The sequence below is a fragment of the Sander vitreus genome, chromosome 22 (genome assembly GCF_031162955.1).
Source record: "Sander vitreus isolate 19-12246 chromosome 22, sanVit1, whole genome shotgun sequence".
Taxonomy (NCBI): Eukaryota; Metazoa; Chordata; class Actinopteri; order Perciformes; family Percidae; genus Sander; species Sander vitreus.
Genome location: NC_135876.1, coordinates 14871383 through 14890150, shown reverse-complemented (window position 1 = coordinate 14890150; position 18768 = coordinate 14871383). Strand labels below are relative to the sequence as shown.

General features: G+C 42.0%; 2 protein-coding genes across 4 annotated transcripts in view; both read right to left on the bottom strand.

The window, feature by feature from the left end:
• flt1 (fms related receptor tyrosine kinase 1) overlaps window positions 1-8372 on the bottom strand; it is a 57989-nt gene extending 49617 nt beyond the window's left edge. The window contains exon 1 of one of the 2 annotated variants that reach the window (XM_078280194.1): window positions 7784-8372. In XM_078280194.1, the coding sequence (XP_078136320.1) occupies window positions 7784-7841 (58 nt within the window). In that variant the 5' untranslated portion in view covers window positions 7842-8372. The remainder of the gene's footprint in view (window positions 1-7783) is intronic. The other variant, XM_078280195.1, reaches the window with a different exon arrangement.
• Window positions 8373-8859: 487 nt separating this feature from the next.
• On the bottom strand, window positions 8860-18491 carry LOC144536924 (suppressor of tumorigenicity 14 protein homolog). 2 transcript variants are annotated; one of them, XM_078280266.1, is made up of 19 exons: window positions 18113-18491; window positions 17336-17522; window positions 17089-17213; window positions 15921-15988; window positions 15588-15781; window positions 15093-15188; window positions 14662-14881; window positions 14198-14340; window positions 13895-13992; window positions 13578-13687; window positions 13242-13375; window positions 12977-13081; window positions 12690-12800; window positions 12496-12609; window positions 12224-12343; window positions 11937-12120; window positions 11588-11859; window positions 11327-11463; window positions 8860-10261 (listed from the first exon to the last, which is right to left on the bottom strand). In XM_078280266.1, the coding sequence occupies exons 1-19, from the start codon at window positions 18188-18190 to the stop codon at window positions 10094-10096; spliced, it is 2664 nt and encodes an 887-aa protein (XP_078136392.1). In that variant the 5' UTR covers window positions 18191-18491; the 3' UTR covers window positions 8860-10093. The 2 variants fall into 2 exon arrangements, with proteins under 2 accessions (XP_078136392.1, XP_078136393.1); XM_078280267.1 differs by having other exon boundaries at window positions 12496-12606.
• Between the last annotated feature and the right edge of the window lie 277 nt (window positions 18492-18768).

Below are 18768 nucleotides of genomic sequence, written 5' to 3'. Positions count from 1 at the left end.
AAATGATAGTGTGCCAAAGTACTGTAGTAAGAGTTCTGATGGAAATCCATCCAAACCTGGTGTTTTCCCTTTCTTAGTTGTTTTTAATGCTGATTTGAGTTCCTCTAACGTAATAGGTTGATCCAGTTCTTCTGCCTCCTCTGGGTCAAGAAAAGGCAGGTTTAGCCCTTTTAGGAACTTTTGGCACTGTGTCTGATCTGGATTGCAGGAGGATTCATACAGCTTTGAATAAAAGGATTGGAAAGTGGCAGTGATCTCTTTAGGATTCGTTGAGATACCTTGGTCCGTGCGGATGTTACTGATAGCAGCTCTGGACTCGCTTTGTTTTAATTTCAGAGCTAGCAGTTTGCTTGGTTTACAACCATTAAAATAGTAATTTTGCCTCACTCTGTGCATTGTGAGTAATTTAGCTCTGCTCGATTTGTGACTAGAGACTGTGTGAGAGATTGCTCTAACGATTTACAACGTTCTTCCAACTCCGCAATCCTTGCCTCTCTCTTTTTCTTCAAATTTGCTGCAAAGGAAGATGTGAAATCTCTAATAAATCCTTAGTGGCTTGCCAGATGTACGCCGGGTCCAAAACTGAGTCAGTATTGATTGATATGAACTCCGCTAGTTTGGCTCCAAATTCTGTATCAAAAGCTGTGTTTTGGAGAAGGGAATTATTGAATTGCCACCTTCTAGATTTTTCGCCTAACATATCACAACAGAATGTGGTTATCAGTGCATTGTGGTCCGACAGGATTGCTGGTTCCATTGCTATTGTGTGGAACATTGCCTTAAGTTCACTGGAGCACAAAAAATAATCAATGCGGGAGTGGGTGAGGTGATGTGTGGAAGAAACATGTAATCCTTGCTAGTAGGATTGTGCATTCTCCATATATCTGTAAGATCGTGGGATTCCACAACTGCATTAAACATGTCGGATATGCATTTTTGGGCTTTCGTGTGGTTGACCCCTGATCTATCCTGATTCAAGTCCAGTACCGCATTCATGTCTCCCCCTATAATTAATGAGTATTCATTGATAGAGAGCAATTCATTGGTTAGGCGCGAAAAAGCTTTCATCATATGTAGCCGGTGCATATACTGAGACAAACGCTATTTTCCTACTCCTTATCGTAGTACATATATATGCTATCCTGCCTGAAGAGTCTTTACTACTTTTGTCTATGGTGAGTGTGCAGCTATGTGACAGCAAAACAATGGAGCCCTTGGTTCAGCAGCAGCAACTTTGAAATATTTATTTTGTAGACGATTTACATCTCTTTTACACAAATGTGATTCTTGAATAAGCGCCACGTCTATGTTCTTCCTTCTTAAATAGTCCAGGAATTTAGCTCGTTTGATCGGTCCGTTTAGCCCCCTGATGTTAACAGAAAGAATTGAAAGTTCAGCCATTTTCAAAATTTACGTGTATATATGTCTCAAGTACCTTACCGGAATTCACTGATAAATCTGTAGCAAAGGGTGAGCTGTTAGATCTTTCACAGTGTGGTGAAAACACAAAAAAATGAAATAAATCCCTTAGCCCTCCGAGACCGCAGACCCCCTTCCCTCTCTGTAGGATACGTGGCCGCATCAAACGCAACTCGCACAAAAACTCCAGCTCAAAACTACCCCTCCTGTCTAAAGTCACAGGTTAACTGAAACAGGTCTAATGCTTTCCTATGTTAAACATGAACAATGTTACAAAAAAACCCTGAAACTAAGTCCCAACCATCTATTAAGTTCTGAAATAAACTGTATAAAAAACAAATCAGCCATGTAGGAGTAAGTAAGACATAGATTATAAAATGTAGTCTAATCAGATGTTCCTTATAACTCGGCTCCCAAGCTCATACACTATAATTTCGACCAGCTATTACGCTCTGAAATAGACTATGTGGGAAACAAACCATGTAAGAGTGGTAATATAGATTATAAGATAAGTGTTTATTATGTTCTTAGGCTGTGTAAAGTAAGCAGTCCATGTCCGTCATGCTTTCAGCCTCATCAAAGATCCCTCCAAAGTCAGTTTGCTAAACTTACATGCAGTGTCCTCGGTTAAACTTGCACAGTTTTCCAGATACGCCAATCCACAGTCCTCGGGTCCGTCCGCTCAGCTTCCCGCACCGGAGGCCCGCACACCGCCCTCCGGGCCCGATAACAGCTCCCAGTCCGGTCGCATGGCACTCAGTGTGAGCGCCACGTCTCCTTCCTTCATCTCCAAATCTCGACAGAACTTGTCCGCCTTCTTGGGTGCAGTGAATGTGAGCGTTCTCCCTCTGTGGTTCACTCTCAAAGTTGCCGCATAAATGAGAAAGTTTGGGATGCCTTTAGCATGCAGATTATTCTGCACTCCTATAAATCTCTGGCACCGTTGTACAGTGAAAGTGCTGTAGTCAGGCTCAAAGCGCAGCGTTGCGTTGGAATCACGAATTGGACCTTCCTGTTGTACTTTCCTCGCCCCCTGAATAATTGCTTGGCGGTCCTGATATCTTAGACACCTGAGTATCAGCGTCCGTGTTGCTGTCCCCTTGCTGTAGATTCTGTGTGCCCTGTCAATTTCGATGGTAGCCCTGTTCTGTAAGGATGGAATCCACTTTGGCAACTGTTTTTGCAAAAATCCAATTGGATCGTCTTTTTCGCTACCCTCTTTCAGCCCAGTGACTCGGATGTTATTTCTTCTGCAGGCTTTCACTGTGTTTCTTATCTGTCTGTTGTCCTTCTGCAGGGCGGATCTAGCGGGGTGGCATAGGGTGGCAAATGCCACCCTAAAAGAAAGCCTTGCCACCCCTGCTGCCACCCCAGTTGGCAGCAACGAATTAAAAGTTATGGCCAATTTGACAATTTACGAGCGTGAATCTCCAATGTCCGACTGCAGTGAATGCAGCACAAGATGACGCCATAGCGGCAAGAGACTGATTTGTTTGGAAAACTGAGTGGCGCGAAGCGAGGGAGCCAGGAGTCGCAAGGAAAGGAGAGACATGAGGAAAGAGGTAAAAAACGATTAACTATCCGACTATACATGGCCAAGGCGACCAGGGACAGGAGGAGGTGGGAGAACACCACAGCGGTGAAGATATGAAGGGAGAGCATCACCAAGATGAGGAGGGAGAAAGCGAGAGACAAGATAACGTGCAGGGCTCAGACAGTGAAAGGGAAAAGAGAGTGCCTGGGCCATCACCAACAATCTCCATAGATCTTTATGGTTACGTTTTTCTTTGTATAGTTTCTTTTTGTATAAATGCTGCCTGCAATGCTGCCTCTTTCACACAGTCAAAAACTGTTTGCTTCCCCTCTCACACATCTGCCACTCATCACCTGTGTCTTACCTTAATGCCTTTCCTGTGATAATGCCCATTACTTCTATCATACTTCTAACTGCGGTACTATGAACTGTTTCGCATGAAACCTCAAATGCAAGACATTGATTGCATGAGATTAAGTTTGTCTGTATGAGTTTGTAAATGGCAGCCTGTGCCCTTTTGTAGTGTACATACTATTTATCATCAAACTGTGATAACTGTGATTAAAATTCAGTATATATACGTCTGCCATATGTTGCCACCCCTCAAAAATCCCTGCCCCCCTCTCGCCACCCCATAAATATTTTTCTAGCTAGATCCGCCCCTGCTTCTGCACCTCGTCTAGTCGCTGAAATAGATCTCTTACTGTAGCTAGTTCCCTGCCTCTCCAGCTCTGTCCTGATGTGTTGAAGCGAGGTGTCAATTTCTGCCAACGCTTCCTTCACCGCGATGCGTACCGCTGATTGAAGTCCGCTTTGTTGCCTTTCCAGGACCCTGGCCATGGCCTCCTCCATACGTAGATCCGCGTTAGCATTAGAAACCTCGCTAGCCGCCATGCTAGCGTCGTTGGCAGAATTCTTTGGTTAAACTGCAGCGGGGTCTGCTTTTTCGCTCCTGCAGGCATTCTGCTAAGTTACCGTGGTGACAAATCAAAGGATTGGCGTCGAATGAAAAAGAATAGACCTGAGTTTTAATAAAAATACAGAGATGGGACGTAGAGCTCTCGAACAGCCATGCAGTTCGACGGTCACGTGATCTCGTCATAATTTGATTACTTTAATAAAAAAAATAAAAAATTATATATATATATATATATATATATATATATATATATATATATATATAACAGAGACAACATTTAAAACAAATATTTAAAAATAAATTAATAGTTAATAAGTCACAGATTGTGTTGCTGACATATCTGTATTTACCATGTTAAAATATCAGGTTATGCGTATGAAGTTGTTAACTTGACGTTGATTGATGTTAATCATTATTTCGTTTTGCTGGGAAAAAACTAAATTAGTTTGTTTTCCCCTTTTGGCGACCAAAGACCAATGACATACGGTTGCCGACAGGGGCAAACGCTCTGCAACTTAAGAAAACACACACAAATGGACAAAACACAAGCAAATTAAGAAAACAACTTCATTAATTTGACAACACATGCGCAGCATTCAGCAAACGCACTGCAAATACACACAACACAACCAAATACATAAACGCACTGCAAATACACACAACACAACCAAATACATAAACGCACTGCAAATACACACAACACAACCAAATACATAAACGCGCTGCAAATACACACAACACAACCAAATAGATAAACGCACTGCAAATACACACAACACAACCAAATAGATAAACGCACTGCAAATACACACAACACAACCAAATACATAAACGCACTGCAAATACACACAACACAACCAAATAGATAAACGCACTGCAAATACACACAACACAACCAAATACATAAACGCACTGCAAATACACACAACACAACCAAATAGATAAACGCACTGCAAATACACACAACACAACCAAATACATAAACGCACTGCAAATACACACAACCAAATACATAAACGCACTGCAAATACACACAACCAAATAGATAAACGCACTGCAAATACACACAAGACAACCAAATAGATAAACGCACTGCAAATATGAAACGATGCAAAAAGAAAAGCACACAAACCCAGAAAACAAATGCAACAAAAAAACGCAGCATCCAGATTACACAACAGAAGTTCTCCAGACCTCTATGGGGTGCCGAATGTAAAAGTTTGGTTACAATTTTTTAGCTGATAAATTTTCAACATTTAGCTCACTTTCCTCACATTTAGCGCATTTTCCTCACATTTGAGACAGAAATTATATATATATATATATATATATATATATAAATGTTAAATGTTAAATCTAAATGTTAAATATACATCTAAATGTTAAATATATATCTAAATGTTAAATGTTAAATCTAAATGTTATATCTAAATCTAAATGTTAAATATACATCTAAATGTTAAATATATATCTAAATGTTAAATGTTAAATCTAAATGTTATATCTAAATCTAAATGTTAAATTTATATCTAAATGTTAAATCTAAATCTAAATGTTAAATATATATCTAAATGTTAAATGTTAAATCTAAATGTTATATCTAAATCTAAATGTTAAATTTATATCTAAATGTTAAATCTAAATCTAAATGTTAAATATATATCTAAATGTTAAAAGTTAAATCTAAATGTTATATCTAAATCTAAATGTTAAATTTATATCTAAATGTTAAATGTAAATATTATATCTAAATCTAAAATATATATCTAAATATTATATCTAAATCTTAAATATATATCTAAATGTTAAATGTTAAATCTAAATGTTATATCTAAATGTGTCGCCAAGTGTAAAGCTAAATATTTAGAAAATATTCAAATCCCCAAGGAAACCACGCCCACTGCAGTGGCTTCAAATCGCGCTGCACCCAGTGATGCCCCAGCAAGGGATATCTCTGCTGTAGCCAGTGGGTACTTGGAAAGATTGTGGAGCAGCTTAACTAATCAAAAATAATAATTGAATTATGATTGATTTAAAACAATATAATAGCTAAAACAACTCAACACATATGTTAAAACATATAGCGAAGTAATCAATGGTAGAAAAAAATAGCTAAAAGTGGCCTACTGACTTAGCTAACAGTTGAAATGATTAGCTAAAAGTAATGGATGACTTTTGAAACATTAACCACACTTCAAGTAAAAGGTCTAGTTAGTAGAATTTCTGACCAAACCAACCTAAATGTTTACAGTTCAGTTGCATGAAAATGTAAGAATATTCACTTTAATATGATAAATAGTGTGAACACATTGGGAATTGATAGGGCGGGGTATGTGAGTTTATATGACAGGGCTGTGGGGGAACCTCAGACCAGAAGGGTTGGAAAGCACTGAGCTACAGTATTTTAAATTATTGACCGACCGGTATATTACAGTACTTTGGTGTGTTGGATGTTTGTGAACTAAACAGTACGGCAATCATGCTAATGAATACAGTAACTTTTTCAGCAGATGTCTTACTTACAACACGTTGGAGTTAGCAAAGCGGTTTTGTGTTTTATATGTGCGAGCGGGATTTATTCAGTTTGATAAATCCCACGGTAAATTGGCTGGTTTACTAAACAGGGAGGGACTATAAATCCTGTCTGTTTTCTGTATTTCAAGAGCGAATTGCTCCACAATATGAATACAGATTGATCACTTATTTTGTTGGTAACCGTTGTTGTATAATCACAATATTACACTTGAGTAATGCGCCTTTCGGACCTCGAAATGAAACCCTCTCATGTAATATGGCTTAAACAAACGTCAACGTTAAACGCTGATACAGTTTTAAATGTTTTATTACCACGAGTTTACAGACGTCTCTGCTGATTGATTATCACCTGTGACCTGAGCCGAGACACACCCACCAAACAAGAGAAAACATATCTCAAACATAGACTTAATATTTACAGTGTCTGTCTCTCTCTCTCTCTCTCTCTCTCTCTCTCTCTCTCTCTCTCTCTGTGTTGCAGTGCGTTTATGTATTTGGTTGTGTGTATTTGCAGCGCGTTTGCTGAATGCTGCGCATGTGTTGTCAAATTAATTAAGTTGTTTTCTTAATTTGCTTGTGTTTTGTCTATTTGTGTGTGTTTTCTTAAGTTGCAGGGCGTTTGCCCCTGTCGGCCACCGTAATAATACCACAGAGGGCACATAAAAGCAACCTGCCGACTGTTTTCAGCAATAAGCACAGATTAACCCCGGTTCCTGCCCAATGGATATTTTTCCTTCAGTCGGTCATGACCCCTCGTTCTTTTAAATCAGAACTTTCATTAGACACACTCATCAGTCTCAGGAAACAACGCCCTGCGTGTGTCCATTTAACCGGGGCCAAGCGCAAAAGAAGCCGGGCCACAGAGGTCCGCATTATCCAAACAAGTGTCCCGCAGGATAGCGCTTATCTCCCTCACTGCACTCGGTGCTAATATAGATTTACAAGCTAAACAGCCGACCGCACCGACGACTTAATTGACCAATTAAATGAGCAGCCGCACCACAGCTCGCCACAATAAAGAGGCGCATTTGTGAGTCATCTTTTGTTTAGTTTTTTTTTTTCTTCAAAGAAAAGACTGTTCCTTGGTTATGGAAATAAAATTCTTTTTTAAAGAGCGTCAAGATGCCTTTTGACCCTAGAGGACCCTCTATGGAAAATAATATCCATAAAAAAACTCGTGCGTAAAATGCAATTAATGTAAACTAAAGGTTAACTAGTTTCCTTTTCAGTTTACAGCCGTTTGGAGTGTACTAACAACTAAAAACTCGATAAGAACTTTAAATAGGCTAGCTAAACAAGTTATCAACACCAGCTCAAATGATTACAGCAGGTGCTCTGTGCGGTGTTGCATCAACACATGTAAACGTGTTACTCACCTTTTGCAAGAACACCATACAATCCACATAGCAGGCAGATGGGGATAAAATTCATCATCTCTGGTGACTCCGATGCAGCGAGCGGGTTTCAAATCTAAATTATGAAACCAGTTTTATTCCTGCTGTTGGTTTTCCCCCTCCAGAGTAGACTTAAAACAGCGCACTTGGCTGTGGCGCTCAGCGCTGATCGTCAGTGAATAGAGATTGTTGGTTTCCTGAGGATAGCTGCGGGAGATCACGCAACAGGACACCACGCTTGAACTCCAGTGCAACTTTTTCCCATCGTTTTGGATAGTGGCGCGGTTTTATACAGTTCCCACAGTGCAGCCACCGGATAGCGGACTTCCGTCACGTCCACTGACACACCCGAGGCGCGTAACAGCAGTCCCCTTTTAGTTCTCCCCAAGCAATAGACCAGTGAGGTGTTAATGAAAGAAACGGTCCAAAATAACCCTTTCTTTTTGACACACTTTTAAACATGTTCATTTTAACATGAAATTGCCACTTCCTATCTAATAATCTGCAAATGATCTTATTTCCAGTCGGGCTTGAAATTGGCACCATACCGAGAAGATGCGTAGCTGGGCAGCTCTGTGCTTAAATCTTGTGTACTCTCGGTTGGTGCACGGGATTATCAGCACGTAGGCATGGGAATAAACGGGTTTGTCCTCATCAACAACTTGACAGTCACGTTGCTCACATTTCAAACTGCGATCTTTTTTTTTTTATCTCCAAAACGATAATAAACAAGTTTTCTGCTTGGAAGAGCATACCACACATTACACAACTAGACAAATACTGATCTCACCACTTAGACAGGTAACCTTAGTTTAAAGGTGACGTCTTGCTCGCACCATAACGTCATCAGATGATGATTTATATAAAAGTACTGACTCCAAACTGCTGTACTGTACAGGCGCCTCGCATATTGTACTCTTTTCAGTCAAAAGCACCAATAACAACTGAAGCAATAGAGATTTACCAGCCCAACATTACATTAATAAAGGTAAAAAAGGCAAATTTCACTGTTGGACATTATAGTAAGAAAAAAACGAAAAAATATAAATGTCATAACACAAATGCAGCAATAAACGCAACAGTTTTTTGGAGACCTGCTGCGTTGGTAAATTGTGTCTTTAATGTAAAAGCATATCTGATATCATAAAACAATTATGCAAACTGTATGTTTTAAATCCTTTGGGTGTAAGGCGCATCATTCCCTCAGGACATAAAATGAACAATGGCGCAGATTGGCCACCAGGTGGTGATGTGAGGGGCAGCAGGAGACACGGGAACATGCATGGGTGTCTGCATAGACAAAGATTGGTAAGGTTTTCTCCTGATTAATTTATTTGTTCCTTATGTCAGCATCCACTGCATCATGGTTGTAAGGGGAGCTGTTATCATGCTTTTCATGGAGCATCAAGTGCAAAGGTGGCACCATAAAGATAAATTAAATCACAGTAAAAGTGAAATGCAAAATATATTATCACCTCCTACTGAGGGATTATTCACTTTTCTACAGTTACAGAATATATTGAACATAAGAATAAACTCATGATATACAAATGCACATACATACACATACAGCACAATAACAACTCTTAAACACATACAGTCGGTCATGAACACACATATACAGTACATGGACGAATGTAGATAAGGGCACAAATATACGGTTACATGTGTGTGAGGAGAGAACTCTTTCCACATTCAATAAAAGGACTGTTGTGATTTTTGTCTGTAACACCTGACATGGTCACTACCTCTGTAGTGAAAAATATAGCTGTGACAGGAATAAGAGGGTGGGTAGGAAAACAGGAAGTGATTGGCTACATTTACATGCACAGGATAAATTAGCTATTTGTTGTACTTTGGCCTCATCTGTCCATTTGATTAAGGAGACTTAAGCTTTCTCTGTCAAAATTGTAGAGCCATAAATATCGACCCATAGTTCAGTCTACATTTGTGCACATAGTGAAAACTAAAAGCTAATAGAGTGTTTTTATTTTAAAGTATCATGTGTAATTTGCACAGGTTCAACATTAGTTTAATAACCAGGTTAGTTACTGCATTTTGTGCATGTCAACATAGCCACTGTCAATCTTTGGAGATTGTAAGGGGAAGCTGGTTGGTGTGGAGCAAGGATGATGCCCCTGCTGGTCGTTGCCATGGACTCACTTCCAAAAACTGACTGAATGTGTTGTCATGCAATCATGACAACCATCTGAAGATGGTCTCCAAGTCTGAAACCATGGTCCTGTGTGTTAAGTCTGTCTCATTTTTTATTCATGTGAGTGTGGTGTTCAGTCACACCTGTCCTTTAGTCTGCTGATGGATCCAGTCAGTGAACCTGACCACCTGTGTGTAGACACCGGGACGGTTCTGCCTCGCACAGCCCTCACCCCAGCTCACAATCCCCGCCAGGAACCACCGCCTGCCTCGCTCCAGACACACCAACGGACCTCCTGAGTCACCCTGAGACCACAGACATGCACAGTGATACACATTCAGACAAAAAAAATATGAAAATAAAGGACATTAAAACATTTTCAGAGCAGCTGAAGTGACTTTTCATAACAGAAAGTTCAAGACAAGCAGAGAGAAATCCAATGAGAGAATATGTGAGCTACTTGATCATAAGCAGTATTCTGCCACCAGCCGGTAGCTTCAGCACTTCTTTTATCTACTTCACAAATGCACTTATAGCTGCATTATCTGTAGGCTTCTTTTTTAATAAAGGTTCTTTTTTTTTATTGTGATTTCTTAATAAGCTAACTGGTAATTGCTGCTTACTGCTGATATTTGTTATCAGAAAAGATTGTTTCTTCTTATTATTTATGTTTATCAGAGATCAGGAGTGCCATGCCATCATGCACTGCAGTCAAACTAGCCGTCACTCGCATGGTTATATCAGCTGATGCTACTACTGTTGTGCACCAATTATATAATGACATTTATGCCAAATGCAATCAAGCGGCCCAGATCGAGCTGATGGGAATTTTACTTTGAGATATCTCTATACGGATACAGATAAAATGCTTGATTTTGTGTCTGTATGTAGCGTTAAGGCCCGGACACACAGAGCCGATAATCGGCCGTTGGACAGTCTGGCGAGGTCTGTGACTCGAGTCTGTTCGGTGTGTTCCGTGCAGTCATCCGTCTGACGGGCCGCCGTCCTTCATTTTGGCCAATTTGACACGTATAATCAGCGGGGCGGGCACTGCCGGCAGTCGGACTCAAATTCCATCTGATTGGTAGAGTGCTAACCCAGAAACTGGGAGCGGAATGATACTATCAATACATTTGTTGTCCAATAATGTTTTCACAGTTTCACATTGGCCAACTTTAGTCTTCAACCTGTATTGGAAGTAGTAATGCAGAAGACGTAGAGCATGAAGACCAAGAGAAATATGAATGTCTTAATTGTTCTGATTGTAGACATTCTGTTGTGGTTAAGAGAGAAACTCTGGGAAATCAAACTGAAATTGAATTCACTGAGGCAAGTTATTTTTCCAAAAGTTCAGTGATGCACACACTCACCTGGCAGGCGTCCACCCCTCCCTGCAGGTTCCCAGCGCACAGCATCCTGGGAGTGACAGCCTCATCATACAGCTTGTTACAAGTGTTCCTGTTGATGATCTTCACTGAGGCCTCTTGTAAGCGAGAGGCCAGTTCACCTATAATTAAAACAAACATAAAATGGAAACATCATGTGGTACTATGAAACATTTGACCATGCCGTGATGCTTGTCTATATTGTCCGCAATCTACGTTTGTTTCAAAACAAACTTCAGGTCTTACCGTCCTCCATGAGTACCCCCCAGCCTGTGACGTAGCAGCTGGTCCCCGTTGTGAAGGTGTGTGAGGGCGCGGGGACGCAGACGGGCTGCACCAAGTCATTAAAGAAGATAGGAGCACTGAGCTCGAGAAGTGCAATGTCGTAGTCGGAGGTAAACTGGTCATACTGCGGGTGGAGGAGGATCCGGCGTATTGGTCTGGTGGCTGCGCCGTTGTTCCCCGTATTCATCACACGCATTCCCATGTAGGCCCGCCATGCACGGGCATCTGAGTATCTGCAGACACAACATGCATGAAGACATCACACATGAATTATGGTTAACATAATGAGCCTTCCAGGTGTCTTTTTTACTTAATGGCATCTGAGTCCTGGAAGCAGTGAGCTGCAGAGATGAGCCAGCGGTTGGCGACCAGTGTGGCTCCACATACGTGGCCGTAGCGATCCATCTGGAGGCTGACCTGCCACGGCCATGACCCAGCCACAGCATCAGAGCCACCCACTATTTTAGTGCGCTTCCTGGGCCTGGTGCCACAGCCTGGGACACACAGGGAGACAGAGGAGGAGACAAAAATTATGATAGAAATTTAGAGCATTTTCAGTTTTTAGGAGTCTAGGTTGTTTTGTGAGTGAGAACTTACCACAGCGCAGTTCATCAGAGCCGTCCACGCAGTCTTTGACTCCGTCACACTCAGGGTTAACCTTACTTAGACACTTTCCGTTGGCACATTTGTATGAAGATGAGGAGCAGCCTTTAAGGTCTTAAGAGAACGAATGACATAATTAGACAGTGTGAAAAAAATGGCATTTAAAATAAAGAGAAATGTACTTATAAATACAACATATTGCAATAAAATACACTTAAATCGATCAGTCAGTGTAACTAGTGATGTCTGACGTCATGAAAACTCACATGCTCTGGTACAGTTGAGTTCATCGCTGCGGTCTTTGCAGTCAATAACACCATCACACACTGAAGACTTTGGCAAACAGACATTGTTGGGACACACGTGGTAACATTTACCTGCTGGAAACAAACACATACGTTTTAATCATCAAACTACAAACAAGCACATGCATGTGTTGCGACGGTGACAGTCTACTCACCACAGGCGCCCTCTTCACTGCTGTCTGCACAGCTGCTCTGGCTCACACACTGGCTGCTTTGAGGCTTACACTGGCCATTCCCACACAGCACTTCACCTGGCCTGCAGGATGCTACATGTTTTACACATATGTGCAAAACATGCACATAGAAACACACAAACGCATACAAATCTGAGTGTAGCACAAAGGTCATGTCTTTCAGATTAAATGTTAAGAATAAAAGACTGTGTGGGTCAAGTGTACAGCCCTTTTGTATCTACAATAGTGTCTTTAGGCAATAGACTTACAGCATTTAGCCTCGTCTCGTCCATCTAAGCAATCTTTTACTCCATCACACACCTTCCTCAGAGGGATACAGCGTCCATCTCCACAGCGAAAATGGCGAGGACAGGCTGGAGATAGACAGGGATGAAACTCAAATGTACTCTCTGGAATTACAATTTTGGCGTAGATGTGGATATGTGTAGAGCTTAGGAAACAAAAAAAACCCTGTTACTTAGCAAATTACAATGAGAGAGGGCTACTTATTTGAAAGTGTCAGATTTTACTTACTGCCCTCTGGAGAGAAGGCTCGGTAGAGCAAGTAGAAGCCCTTGTGAGTGAGAGATTCGTCCGAATGGAAGTGGAGGGAGAGAGGAGAGGAGTAGACTTGCTTTTTGCTGCTGTCTGACACTGGATTACACAGTCTTGATGCAGAATAGAGAGTAAAAAAGTAAGGAATTTGACTTTTTACTCATATGCAGCTACAAAAACATGGACTGTCTTAAACAATTATGAGATAATGAGATCATGTCACTTACAGCAAGTGTAAACATTTTTTTTATATGATTGATGTGGATGAAATGCTAACCCTAACCCTTACTGATGGGCCACAGTTTCACAACTCACTTGACCCCTCCGATGTCCAGCCAGTCTTTCTCACAGCCGTCTGATGACGAGGAATCCTGAATATCTATCGTCACGACCGTCATGGAGATCAGGTATCCTGGCAACGGCGCCTGATAAAGTAACCAAAGATGACTAAGAAGAAAGCGCTCACATGCTGGAATGTGGACGGGCAAATGACAAAGGGATGATTCACTCTTTCCCTCTCTTACATTCCACTTTCTCTTTCTTATTCCATTGTTAAACCTCACACTCACAGGTATGTAAGAGAGATTATTATTATTATTAGTATTATTATTATTGTGTATGCATACACTCACCCGTAGTGTCCAGGTGCAGTCTATGTTAGGAGGATAATAGGAAGGGTAGTAGGGAGAGGAAATTGAGCCGTTCCAGGAGGAAATCGACCCTCCACAACCTGCAGGGGGAGATGGTGACACAGTCAAGTGCACAGAATACACAATAAAGAGGTTAAGTCCCTCCCCTTCCAAGGCAACTTTGCTCTATATATGCTAATCAGTGGAAATAAATCATTCCAGCACGAACGTGAACATATCACACAAAATTTGTAGAACATAGACAGTGCTGCGCATGCTTTTGTCTGTTTGTGAGAGCACTCAAACCTGCTTTTGGGATGGCCTGGAAGTAAGCTTTGAAGATTGCTCCATCCCTCTGTCTGCTGAAGGAGAAGGTGACCAACATCACATTTCCAGAGGATGTCAGCTTCATAACAGGGGATGAACCTGAAATAGGCAGCCCACACCACCTGCGACAGGTAAATGGATCCAGGATATGTATACATACAATGTTATTTTGGCAGAGTCAGTGATAACACATACAGGAAATTTGACTATGGCTTTTTGTTGCTCTCAAAGTTCATACAAAGAAATACACATAACGGCTAAAAAAATAAGAACAACAAAGCTGAACAGGGTGAACAAAAACATTTGACTATGATGTACAGATATAAGTTTGTAAAGAAATTATAATATACATATTCATATGCATACACATATGTACATAAATTCACACATATATTACAGAGATGAGCTCAGTGCAACACCAGAGAAAAAAAAAAATTCTTTACCGTGCGATGATCTTGTTCTGTAATGGAAGTAAGAAGTCGTAAGCCGAGAGCTTGTGGGCAGTGCAGCTTCCTGGCGTGGCACCATGCAGGGTGAGGATGACCAGTCGGACCACATGACCTGACGGCACGCGAAGACGCCACTGGTAGTACGGTTTCTTGGGATTCACAAGGCTCAGGGTGCGGTTGTTGCCATATTTGGCATAGAGGTCAAAGGACATCGCTAGATAGAGAAAGGGATGGAAATATTTACAAGATGAATGATGTCTAGTGCACTTTTTCCTGTCCTGTCAGCAGACCTGGCATGCAGGCCTTGAAAGCTGCATTAATGGCAACCATAAAAGTGGTCAATAACACTTTTTCTCAGATTTTTTATTTTTAGAAACCAGATCTTTACGTTTTGTAACATAATGTCGGACGTATGCTCTACTCACCTTGGAAGCCAAGCTGCCACTTCCCACTCTGGATGCTGTTTGGATTCTTACTCTTGTCTGATTTTTCTTCTGATTCAAAGTCGTCAGGGTCCAAACCTACATACGCAATACACACACAACAGCTCAACATACAGTCAACATACTCTTGAAATTCAGTATCACTCTACAGCAATGCACAGATAGAAATTCATAATTAATGCTTATTTATAAAATTAAGTCCAACTGATAAAACATGGGTAAAATATTTATAAAGCAGTTACAAAGCGTTAATTAGTGTTTCTATTTGATGTGAGGCTGTGTTAAGCATTTGTGGAGTTTTTAAATGTATGTATGATTCTTTTTTTAACCTATGTATTAGTAGTTATTGTATAGTGTAATATATGCTAATATATGCATATTGATGAAACTACACAGCCCAAAAGTTTTAGACAAAAACCTACACATGTGCATATGTGTGTGGTTAATATGCATGTACTGTACAGTGAGAGTCTCTACCCAGCAGGTGGAGCATGTCGTCATCTTGCTCCATGTAATAGCGCTGCTCGTTGCGGCTGTCCCGCAGCACCTTGTTGCTGCCAGGAAGCCTGCGCTGCAGCCTCTCTGGGCCGGACCTCCGGATCGCCACTGCAACATTGTCCGGGGCAGAGAATTTACTCCAGTAGAAGACATTGAGCCCTTCCGCTCCTTCACTGTCACACAAAGGGTTTACAATGTTGCTATTCTGCAGGGGACATACAGCTGAGTATGTTGTTGTCATGCATGTCCCTTTTATGTATGAACTGCTGCACATTTTGTTTCATCAGTAAGCTTTTTGTTGGTGCATCATACCTAAAGGCAGTAATTCCTGAGTGCAGGTAGTAAGAGCTCCACGGTGAGGAATCGTAGAGTTCTGAGAACTGTTTTCAAAAAAATACAAAAAGGCAAAAAAGGAGGGTTGACCACATACTGTAAACTACAGTACTGTAGGTGTGACATCACAGTAGTGCAAGTGAGGTCACTTTTCTCGTGTAAGCAACACATGAACACACCTGTTCGAACATGCAGCCAGAGTTCAACCAAAGCATTAAGCATTGTGTGTGTGTGTGTGTGTGTGTTTGTGTATGTGTGTGTGTGTTGACTTTGAGCAGCACAGAGCTCCATTGTGTCTCTACCTGGTGGCCGTGTAGAGGTAGGACCCTGGGTGGTATGGACTTCTAGCCTTGAGTTCACCTGTTCTTTAATGAACAGATGGGCATACAGATACTCTAACCATTTAACAAGCCTGCTAACTCACCCTGATTAAAGGAGCATTACACTATGTCAGTGTAGATTTTCAGGGATTTACACCTACCAATTCGCCATTTCTCTACTGCTCAGCAAGAATGTTCAGCCATGCATCTGACCTTCTGCTGCAATATCCAAATTCCCCTTCTTATATCTCTGTCCATCCCCCAATCCCTCCCCCCAGCCTGCCCTACTGCCCTGTCTCTCCCTCTCAACCCCAGCGTCAAACTGAGGTTCACCTCCTCTCTGTAGTGTACGGCACACAGAGTGGCTGATTGTGTGAAAGGTACACAGACAATGTTTTTATTGAAGGCCTGCTCTTCCTCTCACTCTTGCTGCCTGGGCCTAGCTGGGCTCACAAATGCCAGGCTTGTCCTCAGCCCTGAAAGGGCCCTGTCCCTGGGGGTCTCGGGAACTCGCACACACACTGTGCCCAGCTCCCGTTTCAGCTTTACATTTAACACCACCAGAGAGAGACAGAGCGAGGGACAGAGGAGAGAAAAGTGGTGTGCAAAAAAAGAAAGGAAAAAAAAGGAGGACAAAGCTGCTAAAAAGGAAAGTAAACAAATAAGAATGCAAAGACAGACAACAAAAGAGGATGATGGAAAGGAGAAACAGGGCAGCAGAAAAGACACTAGTAGCTGCTGTAGTCAACCATATCAAGTAAGAGCAGCAAGATCAGGCCTGATCTAAAGTGTCATTCACTAACGGACAAGTCCATCGTTCCACTTACATAATGGTTCAAAGCCTGAGCCTGCAGGCGGAACTGAGGGGAGGTGGAGTCAGTCAGCTCTGAGGAGAAGCTCAGGTTTGGGAACTCCAGGCTGCCACCAAGGAAGAACACTGAGGAGGGCGGAGCTGGAGAGAAGGAGGTAGAGATTTGAGACAGGTGCAATTGTGTGACTGTAGGTGTACGTCAAAATAAATACATTTTAAGGACAGGAGACATGTCTGAAACACCAAAGCAGATCTGTACTCACATGTAAAGAAGTGGAGAGTCAGTGCAATGACAGCAGCAAAGGGAAAGAAAGGCAGGACACCTAACATCCATCTCCTCCAGGAGCCACAGGCTGGAGGTCGCCCCCCCTCTACCTTCTGCTCTGCCTGATCCTTAGGCTTTGTGGGGGGGCTCAGTGACTGGGTGGGCTCCTTCAACTGCCCCTCTCCCTTCCAGAGACAAGGACATGACTCAAATATCATACCAGCGTTTGATGTCTGTGCTCAAGTTGCTTCTAATTGTTGGCATTTTATTCTTATGTGACCACGGCAATAAAGAAAATGAAGCCTGTCTGCCCAAATCACTGAGACATTGATTTAATGGCGGAGCAGACACTGATTTAGGGACAGTAACGGTGAACATCTTTGAGCTGAAAGGATCTCCTAAAACATTTAAGGGGTTGGCAGGATTCCCTGGGGGAGCAGACAAAGCGTGGCTAGACGAGTCTGCTTTCCCACGGCCTGGCTCTGCGGTGTCAGCACTCAATCAAGTGGCTCACCCAGATATGGACATTCATGAGAAAGACACCCACATACCCATAGAGACGGATTTTTGCAATTAAGATGAACCATGGCTGACTCGGTTTGATAGGTTCTGATTATTATGCATCCTTCAGGTATTGCAATAAAAAAAAACAAAGTTAAATAAACAAACTCATTTCGCCATATACATATAGAATATATTGAGAAAATAGTTCCCAAGTCCCGATTGGCACAATCGTCGTTTTACGCGCAATGAAAAGAGCACAGTGGAGGCTTACCTGTGCGGTGCAGCCTGAATGTCCATGCCCAGAGACGCAGTACACTTCGCAAGTTTTGCTTTTGGGGAGAGTCCTCATAGCACTGTCCCGTTTAGCTCCGGAGAGGCGATATGCAACAATACCTCATAGAAACGATGGAGAGAGAGGAAACCCCCGCTGTCGCTTTCCTTGAAAAAAGCGCAGAAATCCGACCTGAGCGGCTCGGATGCGGCGGGCATTCACCGCCTCCCGTTTACCTGAACTGGGCGGCAGGTGTCACACGGAGCCCCAGAATGCAGTGCGGGGACAATGGGAGCTCTATGAAGGGATACAATCCGCACAACCGTCCGTGCGACAGATATTGTGGGCAAACTTCCTCGCTGTGTATGCGGGAGTAAAGCTAGGAGGGACAAAGGGGTGCTTGAGGGAAACGTGTGCGAGGTATTACAATTGGAGTTTGGCTGCTGTGCCTTTGGATGCTAGGGGGGCAAAGCAGGACAGAACCTGCAATTACAAATTTTGGCACAAAGGCTGTAACAGGACATAACATGTTCTTAGGCTTTAGTCCCAGACTTGGATGGAGGAATAGAAGATACCTGAAGGGAATTAAAATCTTTCAAGGCACTTTTCCTGCTTCCCCTTTACTGATATTACAAAGTGCTATTGACCCATTTAAT